We start from the raw sequence: 13,670 nt of genomic DNA, 5'->3' as shown, positions 1-13,670 counted from the left end.
GTGTGTGTGTGTGTGTATACACACACACACACACACACACACACACACACACACACACACACACACACACACACACACACACACACACACACACACACATTAATATTATTACGTTAATATATAATAATATTAATGTGTGTGTGTGTGTGTGTGTGTGTGTGTGTGTGTGTGTGTGTGTGTGTGTGTGTGTATATATATGACTAGATAGATAGATATAAAGTCAAAAGTTTTTGAACATTAAGCTTTTTTTAATGATTTTTATAACACTTTTCTGCTCACCAAGCCTGCATTTATTAGATCCAAAATACAGCAATATTGTGAAATATTTTTACTATTTAAAATAACTGCTTTCTATTCGAATATATTTTAAAATGTTATTTATTCCTGTGATCAAATCTAAATTTTCATCTTCATTACTCCAGGCTTCAGTGTCACATCCTTCCGACGTTTAATATGCATTTTAATATGTTGATTTGCTGTTCAAAAACATTTATTATTTTATTATTATTATCAATATTATATTTAAAACAGTTGAGTAAGGGAGTTTCAGGATACTTTGATGAATAGAACGATCCAAAGATCAGCATTTATCTGAAATAAAAAGCTTTTGTATTATACACAATAACATTCAAAAGCTTGGAGCCAGTATAATTTTATAAATTTATAGAAAACGATTTCTATTTCAGTTAAATGCTGTTCTTCTGGACTTTATTTTAATCAAAGAAACCTGAAAAAATATAATCAGCTGTTTTCAACATAATAATAATAAATGTTTTTGAAGCAGCAAATCAGAATATTAGAATGACTTCTGAAGGTTCACGTAAAATTCTAAAAATTCAACTTTGAAATCACAGGAATAAATTACATTTTAAAATATATTCAATTTTATTTCAAAGTTATTTTGAATATTAAAAATATTTCAAAACTGTACTGTTTTTTTCTGTACTTTGGATCAAATGAATGCAGGCTTACTGTTCAAAAACTTTTGGCTGGTAGTGTGTGTAGCTAGATGAGCGTCGCCGAAGAGCGCATGCGTACAAAAAAATGACGGGCGGTCTTACGTAAGTAGCTGGTCTTCTTACGTAGGCTATGTGTGTTGACGCCCCTTTGCTGTGGGAAATGTGGTTTTAGGTACCTGACGCTTCTTTTGTAGTCTACAAAGTATTGCGTAAGGGGGTCGGTAACTACACCGACCAACCGGCATGGCTCAAAAAACGGCTTCGCCTCTTATTAAAGGTCGTAGTCCTGTATTGTACAATGTAAACACTTAAAGAGCATGCTCTCCAGGCTCGTGGTTCTTTGGCAAATCGTTGTAGAATTACTTTTATAAATATTTTTTTAAGTAGGAATCAGAGGATACCTGCAATGTCTGCTGTACAAGAAAATTCGCGGTGGCCCAGAGTATCAAAGTTCACTCTTTCAGCATGTGCTGCAACTGTTGCAGAATTAGGTAGTTACACTTACTTTCTAGTTTTTAATGTTTCTATATTTGTATATTAATGAATATCCACAATATATTGAAATAATTTAAAAGTGATACAATTTTTATTTTAGTCACATTCCCTCTGGACCTTACCAAAACCAGACTTCAGATACAAGGTGAAGGTGGTTCCCGACAGCATGGTGGAAGTGCACAGCCTCCAAAATACAGGGGCATGTTGAGCACAGCTATGGGTATAGTGCGAGAAGAAGGACCCTTGAAACTGTGGCAAGGGGTCACACCAGCTATCTACAGACATATAGGTAAAGTACTAATTGCAATGAGCTTCATAAACAAACTTGACTGAATAAATAAGTGATTTAATGTCCAGCTGATTGTATTTGAATCCCCTTTCTGACCTTTGAAATTCCTCATCTTCAGTGTATTCAGGAGGCAGGATGTTGGCCTATGAACAGCTCAGGGAATCTGTCTTGGGAAGATCAGAAGATGGCGTTTTTCCAGTATGGTGAGGAAAACATCTGTGAAATATGAAACGGTACAGTGATTAAAGTCTACGTAGATGGGATCAGCATGTGTTCTATGATGTGTATAGGAAAGCAGTGATTGGGAGTATGATATCAGGCGCCTTGGGCCAGTTCATCGCTAGTCCAACAGATCTAGTGAAGGTTCAGATGCAAATGGAGGGCAGGCGCCGTCTGGAAGGAAAGCCGCCAAGGTGAGGCACAGACTTAAAGGAACAGTTCACCTGAAAATTAAAATTGGCTGAAAATGAACTTCCCCTCAGGCCATTCAAGATGTAGATGAGTTTGTTTCTTTATCAGAAAAGATTTGGATCAACTCACCAATGGATCCTCTGCAGTGAATGGGTGCTGTCAGAATGAGAGTCCAAACAGCTGATAAAAACATCATAAAAATTCAGAAGTAATCCACACAACTCTGAAGTGAAAAGCTGTGTGTTTGTAAGAAACAAATCCATCATTAAGGCGTTTTAACTTTAAACTGTTGCTTCCGGATTATAGAGGAGTAATGGTTTAAAGTTAGAAACTTTAGAACTTAATGAATGACAAACATGCAGTGTTGAAGTCAAAAGTTTAAATACACCTTGCAGAATCTGCAAAATGTTAATTATTTTATCAAAGTAAGAGGGATCATACAAAATGCATGTTATTTTTTTATTTAGTACTGACCTGAATAGGAAATTTCACATAAAAGACGTTTACATATAGTCCACAAGATAAAGTAATAGTTGAATTTACAAAAATGACCTTGTTCAAAAGTTTACATACACTTGATTCTTAATGCTGTGTTTTTTTTGTTTGTCATGAACACTCCGCTGTTCTTCAGAAAAGTCCTTCAGGTCCCACAGATTCTTTGGTTTTTCAGCATTTTTGTGTATTTGAACCCTTTCCAACAATGACTGTATGATTTCTTTTCACACTGAGGACAACCGAGAGATGCATATGCAACTTTTACAGAAGGTTCAAACGCTCACTGATGCTCCAGAATGAAAACACGATGCATTAAGACCCAGGGGGTGAAAAACTTTTTGAAATTGAAAATCGGGGGAAATTGAACTTATTTTGTCTTCTGGGAAACACGTACGTATCTCCTGTAGCTTCTGAAGGGCAGTACTAAAAAAAAAACGAATTTGATATTTAGGAAAATAAGAAAAATGTACACATCCTCATTCCGTTCAAAAGTTTACACCCCTGGCTCCAAATGTATGTTTTTTCCTTCTGAAGCATCAGTGAGTGTTTGAACCTTCTGTAATAGTTGCATATGAGTCCCTCAGTTGTCCTCAGTGTGAAAAGATGGATCTCAAAATCATAGAGTCATTGTTGGAAAGGGTTCAAATTCACAAAAATGATGAAAAACCAACGAATTTGTGGGACCTGAAGGATTTTTCTGAAGAACAGCAGGCAGTTTAACTGTTCAGGACAAACAAGGGACTGATGAACAACTATCACTAAACACAAAAAAAACAGCTGTGGAACATTCAGGTAACAACACTGTTAAGAATCAAGTGTATGTAAACTTTTGGGTCGTTTTTTTTTAATTCAATTATTATTTTCTCTTGTAGACTATATGTAAACGTCTTTTATGTGAAATATCTTATTCAGGTCAGCACTAAATATAAAATAACATCCATTTTGTATGATCCCTCTTATTTTGGTAAAATACTTAACATTGTGCAGATTCTGCAGGGTGTATGTAAAGTTATGACTTTGACTCTAATCTGACGGAACTCATTCACTGCAGAGGATTCATTGGTGAGCAAGTGATGTAATGCTAAATTTCTCCAAATCGGTTCTGATATAAAAAACAAAGTCATTGGATGGCCTGAGGATAAGTAGAAGTTTGAGTGAACTATTCCTTTAATTCATCCCTGACAGAGTACATGGGGTTTACCACGCTTTTACGAAGATTGTAGCAGAGGGAGGAATACGAGGCCTTTGGGTTGGATGGGTTCCCAATGTTCAGAGAGCTGCACTGGTTAATTTAGGAGGTTCAGTAGTCACAATTTCTAGAAATCTATTGGCAGCTGCCTTTTTGCAATATGTTAAACATTTTATTTCACATTTAGATCTCATGACATATGACACCGTGAAGCACTTTCTGCTAAGAAACACCTCCATACCAGACAACAGCATTTGTCATGGATTGGCAAGGTGAAATTCTGTTAGACTGCTAATATTGACATACATAATAATGTCATTTTCAACAGTTTGTTCCAAAACATTTTCACAGCATATGCTCAGGATTGGTTGCAGCTATTATGGGAACACCAGCTGATGTGGTGAAAACTAGAGTAATGAACCAGCCACGGGATTCAAATGGCAGGTTAGTTTAAAAGCTAATGTGTATAAGCGAGACTGTTATTTAGTTATAATAATATATTGTTTTATCATTCTGTTCGCAGGGGTCTTCTTTACAAGTCTTCCACTGATTGTCTAGTTCAGTCGGTGAGAAAAGAAGGATCCTTTTCCCTCTATAAAGGATTTCTACCAACTTGGTTTAGAATGGTACTTTGACTTTCAATTTGACACAAGCTTATTGAAGTTTTTCTGTCTTGTCTGTGTTGTTATTCTAACTCTGTTATTGTTTCCAGGCTCCCTGGTCTTTGACTTTCTGGCTTACATTTGAGCAAATGAGACGAGCGATGGGCATCGGCTCATTTTGATGATTTTAAGAGCTGGACCTAGAGTATTTTTTTATACTTTGTTCCTATAAAGTTTCTGAGCTGCACATTCCAGACCTCTTTTTAGGTGTGAATTTGGTTGTATGCAGGACATGAATATTAGGATTAAGTTAAAGATGATCACTGTATGTCTTAGAGAAAATAAAATGACAGCAATCATTCAAGCCTTTTTATGAAAACATATGCTGTTCTCTCTTTCACTTTCTCACTCTTTCTTAAACACTTTTAAGCAATATTCTACTAGGAAGCTTTTTGATTATGCAGAACAAATCATCTTAAACCAGCCTAAGTAGGTTTGCTGGTCTTAGCTTAGGTTATTTTATATTATTATAGTGTTTATTCATATTTTAAATTACTTTATATTTTTAGTTTTCATTTAATATAAGTTGTTTTTGTTTTTTTACTTTTTTTTATGTCTATACATGTTTATTTTAGTACATCAAGGTAAACTAAATCAAAATGCAAAATGTTGCCTTTGTAGCTAGCTAAAATAAAATACGTTTACGTTTTTTAAATGTTTATTTTAAGTAACATAATTTTACCTTTATCTCACTAGGTTTTCTGAAATATGCGTTGTTTAGTTTTTTGTTACATACGTTTTTGAACAGTAAGATTTTTCATGGTTTTTTAAAGAAGTTTCTTCTGCTCACCAAGCCTGCATTTATTTGATCCAAGTACAGCGAAGACAGTATGAAATATTTTTACTATTTTTAAAAAAATATAAAAAATAAAATATTTTAAAATGTAATTTATTCCTGTAAACAAAAACCAAATTTTCAGCATCTTTACTCGTCTTCAGTAGCACATGATCCTTCAGAAATCATTCTGATATGCTGATTTGCTGTTCAAGAAACATTATTATTATCAATATATAAAACAATTGAATAATTTTTTTCAGGATTCTTTGATAAATAGAAAGATCCAAAGATCAGCATTTATCTGAAATAAAAAGCGTTTGCAAATATAGTATAGTAATATAGTATAGTATAATAGTCTATTTTTGGGGGAAAGAAATTATAGAAATTTATACTTCAAAAGTGATGATAAAGACATTTATAGTGTTACAAAAGATTTCTATTTCAGATAAATGCTGTTCTTCTGAACTTTCTATTAATCAAAGAAACCTTAACAAAATCTACTCAGCTGTTTTTAACATAATAATAAAAAACGTTTTTTTTAAGCATCAAATCAGAATATTAGAATGATTTCTGAAGGATCAGGTGACTGCAGTAATGATGCTAAAATTCAGCTTTGAAATCACAGGAATAAATTACATTTTAAAATATATTCAAATAGAAAACAGTTATTAAAAATATGTCAAAATTTTACTGTTTTTGCTGTACTTTGGATCAAATAAATCCAGGCATTCAATTTGTGAGCAGAAGAGACCTCTTTAAAAAGTATTAAAAAAAACTTTTGACTGATAGTTTATATACTTTTTCTATAGAGAGAAAAACATGCATTGTTTTGAATAATCAAATTCTCATTGGTGTAATAAAACGTGTTTTTGAGTTATTCTCACATGTGTGAGGCAATCGAGGCTTAGTTAGTTTATTTTAACTAGAAAAATTGCGGCTCACAAAATATTTACAGTATATAAATCTTTACCAGATATCAGGTTGGTCTCCCAGGCTGGTTATAGTTAAGTAAAACTAAATTAAAAAATTTTTTTATTATGTATGAATATACAAATTAATCAGCAGAGTACTCAAACAACCACTAGATGGCATCCAGTCAAACATTTTAGTGAGGGGAAGAAATAAACCCGGAACGTAAACATGAACCCGCTGACCGTGTCATTTCCGGTCTGGCTATTTTCACATTCAATAAAATGGCAACGCCGAGTAGTGGCACGTCCAGGCGTTTAGTCCAGTACGTGATCGTTAGATCAGACCTGATCCACACTTTATCATGGCCTTTAGGAGCGGTTATAACTCAAGCCTGTCATGCGGCCACCGCTGCCATTCATTTACACTACAGTGACCCTGATACTCAGGAATACCTGGCAGAACTGGACAGCATGCACAAAGTAGTGCTGCAGGTTAGTACTGCAATTACATCACATGTGCATGTGCTTCAGTCTCTGCAGTGCTGGATAGTAGTCTTTGATTTCTAATTGTTAACTAATACTATTATTAACGCCGTTTGCATACGTATAAGTGACATGAACAATTGACAGATTATTTAATTTAATTTATATATGAACGCATTTTGTAGTTCTAAAAAATATTTCTTCCCACAGGCACCAGATGAGGCTTCTCTCTCCACTCTTTCCAGCACTCTACGTGAAAAAGACATTGCACATAAACTATGGATGGAGCAGCCAGAGAATATCCCCACATGTCTTGCACTGAAGCCCTACCCTAAAGAGACTGTGCAGCCCTTTCTAAAAAAGTTTAAGCTTTTCAAATAAATTCTGTATTAACTGTACAGTATAAACAACATAAAGACTGTTCAGAATGCAATGTGGCTGAATGAACCTGCTAGAACAGCCTTACCATCATATCTTTGGTTTACATCCGCATTTTGTGTCCTGTTGTATCTATGTTGCAAAATGTTACTCAATTTGTGTTTGAAATGTAAATGCTTTAATATCTAAAATGAAAACTGAATGTCTTTATTTTGCATTTTGGGTAACGTAATGTCATCGGTGTCTACATGTCAACAGAATCTGAAATAATCCCAAATGTGTTTAAAATTAACTAGCTGAAAGGGCTTTTGAAATCTATATTAACAAATTAATAGTTTAAACTAAGACGTGAGATGTAGGCCTATGTGCTGGTGGGTTAGTAATTCTGGACTGGATTGTTAAAGTTCATATGTGCAGTGGGTGATCAGTGATGCTCGATTCTCGAGAGAATGACTCTTTTGAGCAGGTTTTTTTTTTCATGGATAGAAACGTTACAACGCGACAAGTGAAGCTCTATTCTTGAACGAAAGAGCCTTACGACTTAGTGAATCAAAATATTAAAGCGTGGCCGATGAATTTCGATTTTTGAGTTAATAATTCCAATGAGCTGGTTCTTTTCAGTGAATCTAAATAGCGGCCAGTGAAGCTCGTTTCTCGAGAATGACTCTCATGAACCGGTTCCTTTTTTAATGAATCATAAAGTTACATCACGACCACTAAAGCTCAATTCTCGAAAGAAAGATCCTTACAAGCCTGTTGTTTTTAGTGAATCAAAAGGTTACACCGCGACATGTGAAGCTCGACTCTCCAAGGAATGACTCTCAAGAACCGGTCCTTCATAATGAATCATAGTCACATCGATTCGTGGCCACTGAAGCTCGATTCTTGAACGAAAGAGCCTTACGAGTCGGTTCTTTTTAGTGAATCAAAATTACACTGAGGTAGGGTGACCATACGTACTCTTTTCCCCGGACATGTCCTCTTTTTGGACTTAAAAAATGCATTCCTAAATCGCCCAAAATGTCCGGGGTTCGGCTTTTGCTTTCTACAGTCGCCATTCATTGTCTACGTTTTTGTATTAAAGCCTTGCGCGGGACTGTTGTCTCCCGCAAACATTCTAATATTGAATATAATTTTCGCGCATCATGTCGCTATCAGTATGCGGAGTATTTAAATCGCTTTGGATGTAGTTCGTGTTGGATGTAGGGTTGCCAAATCCGCATTTTTTCCACGGAATTGGTCTGATTTTAAACAGTTGCGGCGGGTTGATTTTTTGAAAGTTTGAAATATTGCATACATTCCATTTGACTGAAATGCTTGTATTGAAACATTTTGCATTCTGTGATAAAACTGTGGTAGATATTAGTTTTGTGGTCACTGGTACACTCTTAAAAATAAAGATGCTTCAAAAGGTTTACTTTTAAAAGGTTTGCTTTTAAAGCGACGTTTATTGAGGAAATGACTGTCATTAGCTAGCCTTTTTAATGAATCATAAAGCTACATCGTGACCAGTGAAGCTCGATTCTAGAGAAAATGACTTGATTCTGGAACGAAAGAGCTTTATGAGTTGGTTCAAGTTACCTTGTGAGCGATGTAGTTCGATTTCAAGTTAATGAATCCTATGTTCCGGTTCTTTTTAGTGAATCAAAAGGTTACATTGCGGCCAGTGAAACTCGATTCTTGAGGGAATGACTCTCATGAGCTGGTTCTTTTTTAATGAGTCAAGTTAAATGTGACCACTGAAGATCGATTCTCAAAAGAAAGATACTTACAAGCCGGAAAAAGATGTGACCGATAAAGTTCATTTTCGAGTTCATGACTCCTACAAGCCGGTTCTTTTTAGTTAATCAAAAGGTTACATGGCAACCAATGAAGCTCAATCCTGGAGGGAATGACTCTCATGAGCCGGTTCTTTTTAATGAATCATAAAGTTACATTGTACAGATGTAGTTAGATTTTTGAGTTAATGAATCCTATCAGCCGGTTTTTTAGTGAATCCCCACCAGTGAAGCTCGGTTCGCTAGAAAATGACTCTCATGGGCTGATTCTTTTTAATGAATTAGAAATTTACATCGTGACCAGTGAAGCTTGATTCCCGAACGAAAGAGCCTTACAAGCTGGTTCTTTTTAGTGAATCAAAACTTACATTGTGACCAAGTTCAAATTTCGAGTTAATGACTCAAGTCTGTTCTTTTTATTGAATCAAAAGGTATCGCGACCAGAAGCTCGATTCTCGAGGGAATGAACCGGATCTTTTTTTAATGAATCATAGTTCATTTTCGATTTCGGTTCTCGTACAAAGGAGCCTTAAAATTCTTTGTAGTGAATCAAAAAGTTATACATTGAACACTTAAATTCAATTCTTTAGTGAATGGCTCCTGTTAATCAGTTTTTTTTTAGTGAATCAAAAGGTTACATCATGACCAGGGAAGCTCGATTCTTGAGGGAATGACTGTCATGACTCATGAGCCGGTTAATGAATCGTGAAGTTACATTGTGACCACTGAATCTCTACTCTCTGACAAAAAAACTTACCAGTTCTTTTTAGTAAATCAAAAAATTACATTGTGACCGATAAAGTTCATTTTTTTGAGTTAATGACTCATATGAGCAGAGCCGGATTAACGCAAAGGCAAACTAGGCACGTGCCTAGGGCCCGATTGGCGGGAGGGGGCCCAGACAGAGGGACACTTTTTTCTTTTTTTTTTTTTAATGTACAAATGTCCTATCTACAATCTATTTCAATATTTATTAATTAACTAAAAATAGTGACGATGTTTATCTTAACCATAGACTGTTACATTGTCATATTAACGCCAGCCCATGACTGTATAGAGCGGCGCCAGCAAGTCAGAGCCATACAGAGAGATTTGTGATAAGCTTTTCACCCAGAGTTATGCCGCGTTCAAGGCAGCCCGTAACCCGTGTTTTTCCAACCTTCTACCCGTGAAAGTGCACTGGAACGGCAGTCAAACCCGTGACTTCCCACTCGTGAACTCGTACTAGATCGATGGACTCCCAGTTACGAGTTCTGACGTAACATACAATATCAGCCCTAATGCGTGCGGTGTTTATGCAAGCGGTACACGGTGGAAAAATAGAGCATAGGACAATATAACGTTGCAATCAAATTAATAATAATATAAAAATAATAATAATTCATAAATGTGCCCAGGCAGTTTGGCGTGACTTGCCTGGAACGCTACAAAGTCGTGAGTCGTGATTAAGTCGTGTTTTACGAGCTCAAAAACCTGCCTGGAACGCGTAGCATTAGATGCATGCTGCACATTTAATGTTATTATTAAATAAGGCCTATTATTACATTGCATTTAGTTTGAGAGCAAAAGAATGACAACATAACCTGTACATTAGTTGATTTGTATTGCTTTTTACCTTCCCTCCAAAACTCGTTTTTTTTTTTAATTCAGGCAATTTTATATTTTGAAAAAATTAAATAAAGCAAAGCCGTTTGAACAGCGCTCTTCACTTATTATTTTATTGTGGTACCATGACCCACACGTACAAAACAGTCTTCTTTTTAGCGTTTATTTTACAATAATAACCAATAGGATAGAACACAGATGTGGTGTTTTAGCAGCTAATCTATTGGTGATTAATATAAATAAAATAAACCTAAAACCCTGTTTTGTCAGTGTTCCATGGTCTCATAGCCTAATATGAGAAATAAAGTTTAATAAATGCAATACAATGCATCACAAATCCGTGAGTAGCCTACAGTTTACAAACCCGTGGGAACGGATTGCTAAAGCGTGCGCACAGATTATAAATTTGTCGGTAAGGATTCAAAATATGAGGGTACGGTTTACAAAATCTGAGCTCACGGATTGGAAATTCGTGGGTACGGTTTGATAATCCATGGGCACGATTTATATTCATTTATTTAACCGAGGGAACAGTTTAAGAACTCGTGAGTACAGTTTAAACTGAGGGAACGAATTGCAAAACCGTCCCCACGGATTAATTATTTTTCTTCTACAGGTGACGTAAGGGGCTCCGTGTGAGCCCAATATCGTTTTGCTTAATAAACTTATTTGCTCTGTTTACATAGTTTACTGACACCTATTGGTTATTTACTGGTACTACTGCCTTAACAATGACACTCCCAATGGATAAGATGAGGATAATTTAATAGCATTTAATAGAGCCGTGTAATGTATAAATAATGAATATCAAAAAATAGTCTGATAGACTGTTTTATATACAACACATGACTTATTTTGGCATACAACAACCAAATTTTAACCAAAGACTAGGCTATGTAAAATGTGAATTAACTTTTATTAGTAACTTTGGTAAGTTTCAGATTTCAATTCATAAATAACATCGACGGAGGGGGGCCCAAAAAATGCAGCCTGCCTAGTGTAGTCCATTTATTTAATCCGGCTCTGCATATGAGCCAGTTCTTTTTTAATGAATTATAAAGTTACATTGTGACTAGTGGTCTCGATCCTCAAACAAAAGAGCTCTTTGAGTTCTTTTTAATGAATAAAAAAAGTTACATTGTTACCGATGAAGTTCGATTTTTGAGTTAAGGGCTCCTATGAGCCGGTTCTTTTTAGTGAATCAAAAGGTTACATTGCGACCAGTAAAGCTCGATTTTCGAGGGAATGACTGTCATGAGCCGGTTCTTCTTTATGAATCGTAAAGTTACATTGTGACCAGTGAATCTCGACTATTTGGAGAAAAAAACAAACAAACAAACAAAAAACTTACCAGTTATTTTTAGTGAATCCAAAAGTTACATTGTGACGATGAAGTTCGATTTTCAAGTTAATGGCTTCTATGAGCCGGTTCTTTTTAATGAATCATAAAGTTACACTGTGATCGATGAAGTTCCAGTCAATGACTCCTATGAGCCGGTTCTTTTTAGTGAATCAAAAGATTACATCCTGACCAGTGAAGCTCAGTTCTCTGAGAAAGACTCTGATGAACCAGTTCTTTTAAATGAATCATAAAGTTACCTGATCGATTCTTGAACGAAAGAGCCTTATGACTCTGTTCTTTTTAGTGAATCAAAAAAAGTTACATTGTTCGATTTTTAGGTTAATAAATCATATAAGCCAGTCTTTTTAGTGAATCAGTAAGTTATATAGCAAACACTTCTGAATCAGTTTTACAATGAATCTGACTCATTAAATCATTAAATGTCAAAGTCAATTAACAAAGAACTGAAAATGTGTTATGTTGTTCTGAACATTAATGAGAACTACCTGACTGGTCGTTCATATGACAAAGTATAGTTAAAAAAAATACACAGTTTCTTCAAAAGAATAATTCAATCAGTAATGATTCCATTCATTCCCTAGATATAAAGATGGCACTTGCAGTCCTTTTTTACATGGTGCTTTATTGCAATGTGTTGCATTCTCACATTCATGGATGTTATAGAGATTTGTTAGTCAAAGCATAATTTCCTTCAAGGTATGTATCTTCACCTTGGAAAAGCAACAAAGGGGCCATATGCACGAGGTGTGAGTGAATGTTTCTTGTTTGTCTGAGTGTAGGTGTATGCTTGTGTGTGTAAATGTATGTGTGTAAACTTCAAATCTCAGTTTGAGCAGCCACATAATTCCATGAAATGGACAAGAAAAATAAGACTGATTCAGTAGATGCGAAACACAGTTTTGCAGCCCGCAGGACAATCCTGCAGGCGCTGGACCCAGCATGTGACTGATTGTCTACAACGTCCTAAGAAAGGTAGGATTCTCCAGATAAACCTGGATATAGAGAAAACAAAAAAACAAACTAAATAAAAACATGACAAAACATGCAGAAGTCTCCCAGATACATCTTCATTCATAATGTCCCACACACAGCTGCAATGATACCTCTTAAGAAAAAAACAAGTTCACAAGTATTATACAAAACTGGACAAAATGAGTAAAATGTATATATCTATATATATTTGTTTATTTATATTAATTTTACAGGTGAAAAGTGGAACCTTGCCTCGGAAGAACGAGCGCCGTTTCAGTGGAGCTACAAACACGTGACTTCCCTTCACCAGTACAACTAATATCTGTATATTAATAAGGCAGCACTTACAAGATGCGAAAAATCTCAGGTAAACAGTAGCTACTGTAGATGATACCATGTAGAGATGACATGTGAATGACGAGGATAGTGTGTGGTGGTCGATACGTAGGTTTCACTACTATGATATGAGGAAATGCAGATTGTACGACTTTGCATAATGGTTCTTAGCACTTGGCACTGAGCGTGCGGGGCCTGAAACGACAGACCGCGTTGAACAGAAAGCAGAGTTCGATGAGGAATGTCTTCAAAAGATAAAGCCAGGGGGGCAAAAGGGAGGTGGAGCACCTGAAGAAGATAGGCATAGTTAGATCTACGGTTCTGCAGCAGAAAAAACACCCATGTAGCAAAGGCTCCGCTACCCTGCTCTTTCAAGGGATCCAAAGACGAGGGCCTGACAAGCCAAGTTCTTCCTGAAGAACCTGAGATGCGTTCAGAAAGCGAAATGGCGTTTCACTTTTTGCGAAAATACATTCAGGGGGTATTCGATTTTTTTTTGTTTTTTTTGTCATCTTCTGTTTGTTTGTTTTTTCCCGATTCTGATTTAAACATGGCCTCTTTCCTTG

At 35.7% G+C, this 13,670-nt stretch overlaps 2 protein-coding genes across 2 annotated transcripts; both read left to right on the top strand.

The window, feature by feature from the left end:
- Positions 1-1,139: 1,139 nt before the first annotated feature.
- Positions 1,140-4,799, top strand: LOC141283447 (mitochondrial uncoupling protein 4-like). Its single transcript, XM_073816728.1, has 9 exons — positions 1,140-1,450; positions 1,555-1,743; positions 1,862-1,946; positions 2,034-2,156; positions 3,835-3,947; positions 4,026-4,110; positions 4,190-4,282; positions 4,362-4,464; positions 4,551-4,799. Exons 1-9 carry the CDS (start codon positions 1,366-1,368, stop codon positions 4,620-4,622), a joined length of 948 nt encoding a protein of 315 aa, XP_073672829.1. The 5' UTR covers positions 1,140-1,365; the 3' UTR covers positions 4,623-4,799.
- Positions 4,800-6,467: 1,668 nt separating this feature from the next.
- Positions 6,468-7,260, top strand: LOC141283682 (putative peptidyl-tRNA hydrolase PTRHD1). The gene is made up of 2 exons (XM_073816995.1): positions 6,468-6,681; positions 6,883-7,260. Exons 1-2 carry the CDS (start codon positions 6,472-6,474, stop codon positions 7,051-7,053), a joined length of 381 nt encoding a protein of 126 aa, XP_073673096.1. The 5' UTR covers positions 6,468-6,471; the 3' UTR covers positions 7,054-7,260.
- The last annotated feature ends 6,410 nt before the right edge of the window (positions 7,261-13,670 follow it).

This window comes from Garra rufa, chromosome 13 (assembly GCF_049309525.1).
Source record: "Garra rufa chromosome 13, GarRuf1.0, whole genome shotgun sequence".
Lineage (NCBI taxonomy): Eukaryota > Metazoa > Chordata > Actinopteri > Cypriniformes > Cyprinidae > Garra > Garra rufa.
Note: the sequence above shows the minus strand (reverse complement) of the source record. Positions and strands in the feature narration are given on the sequence as shown.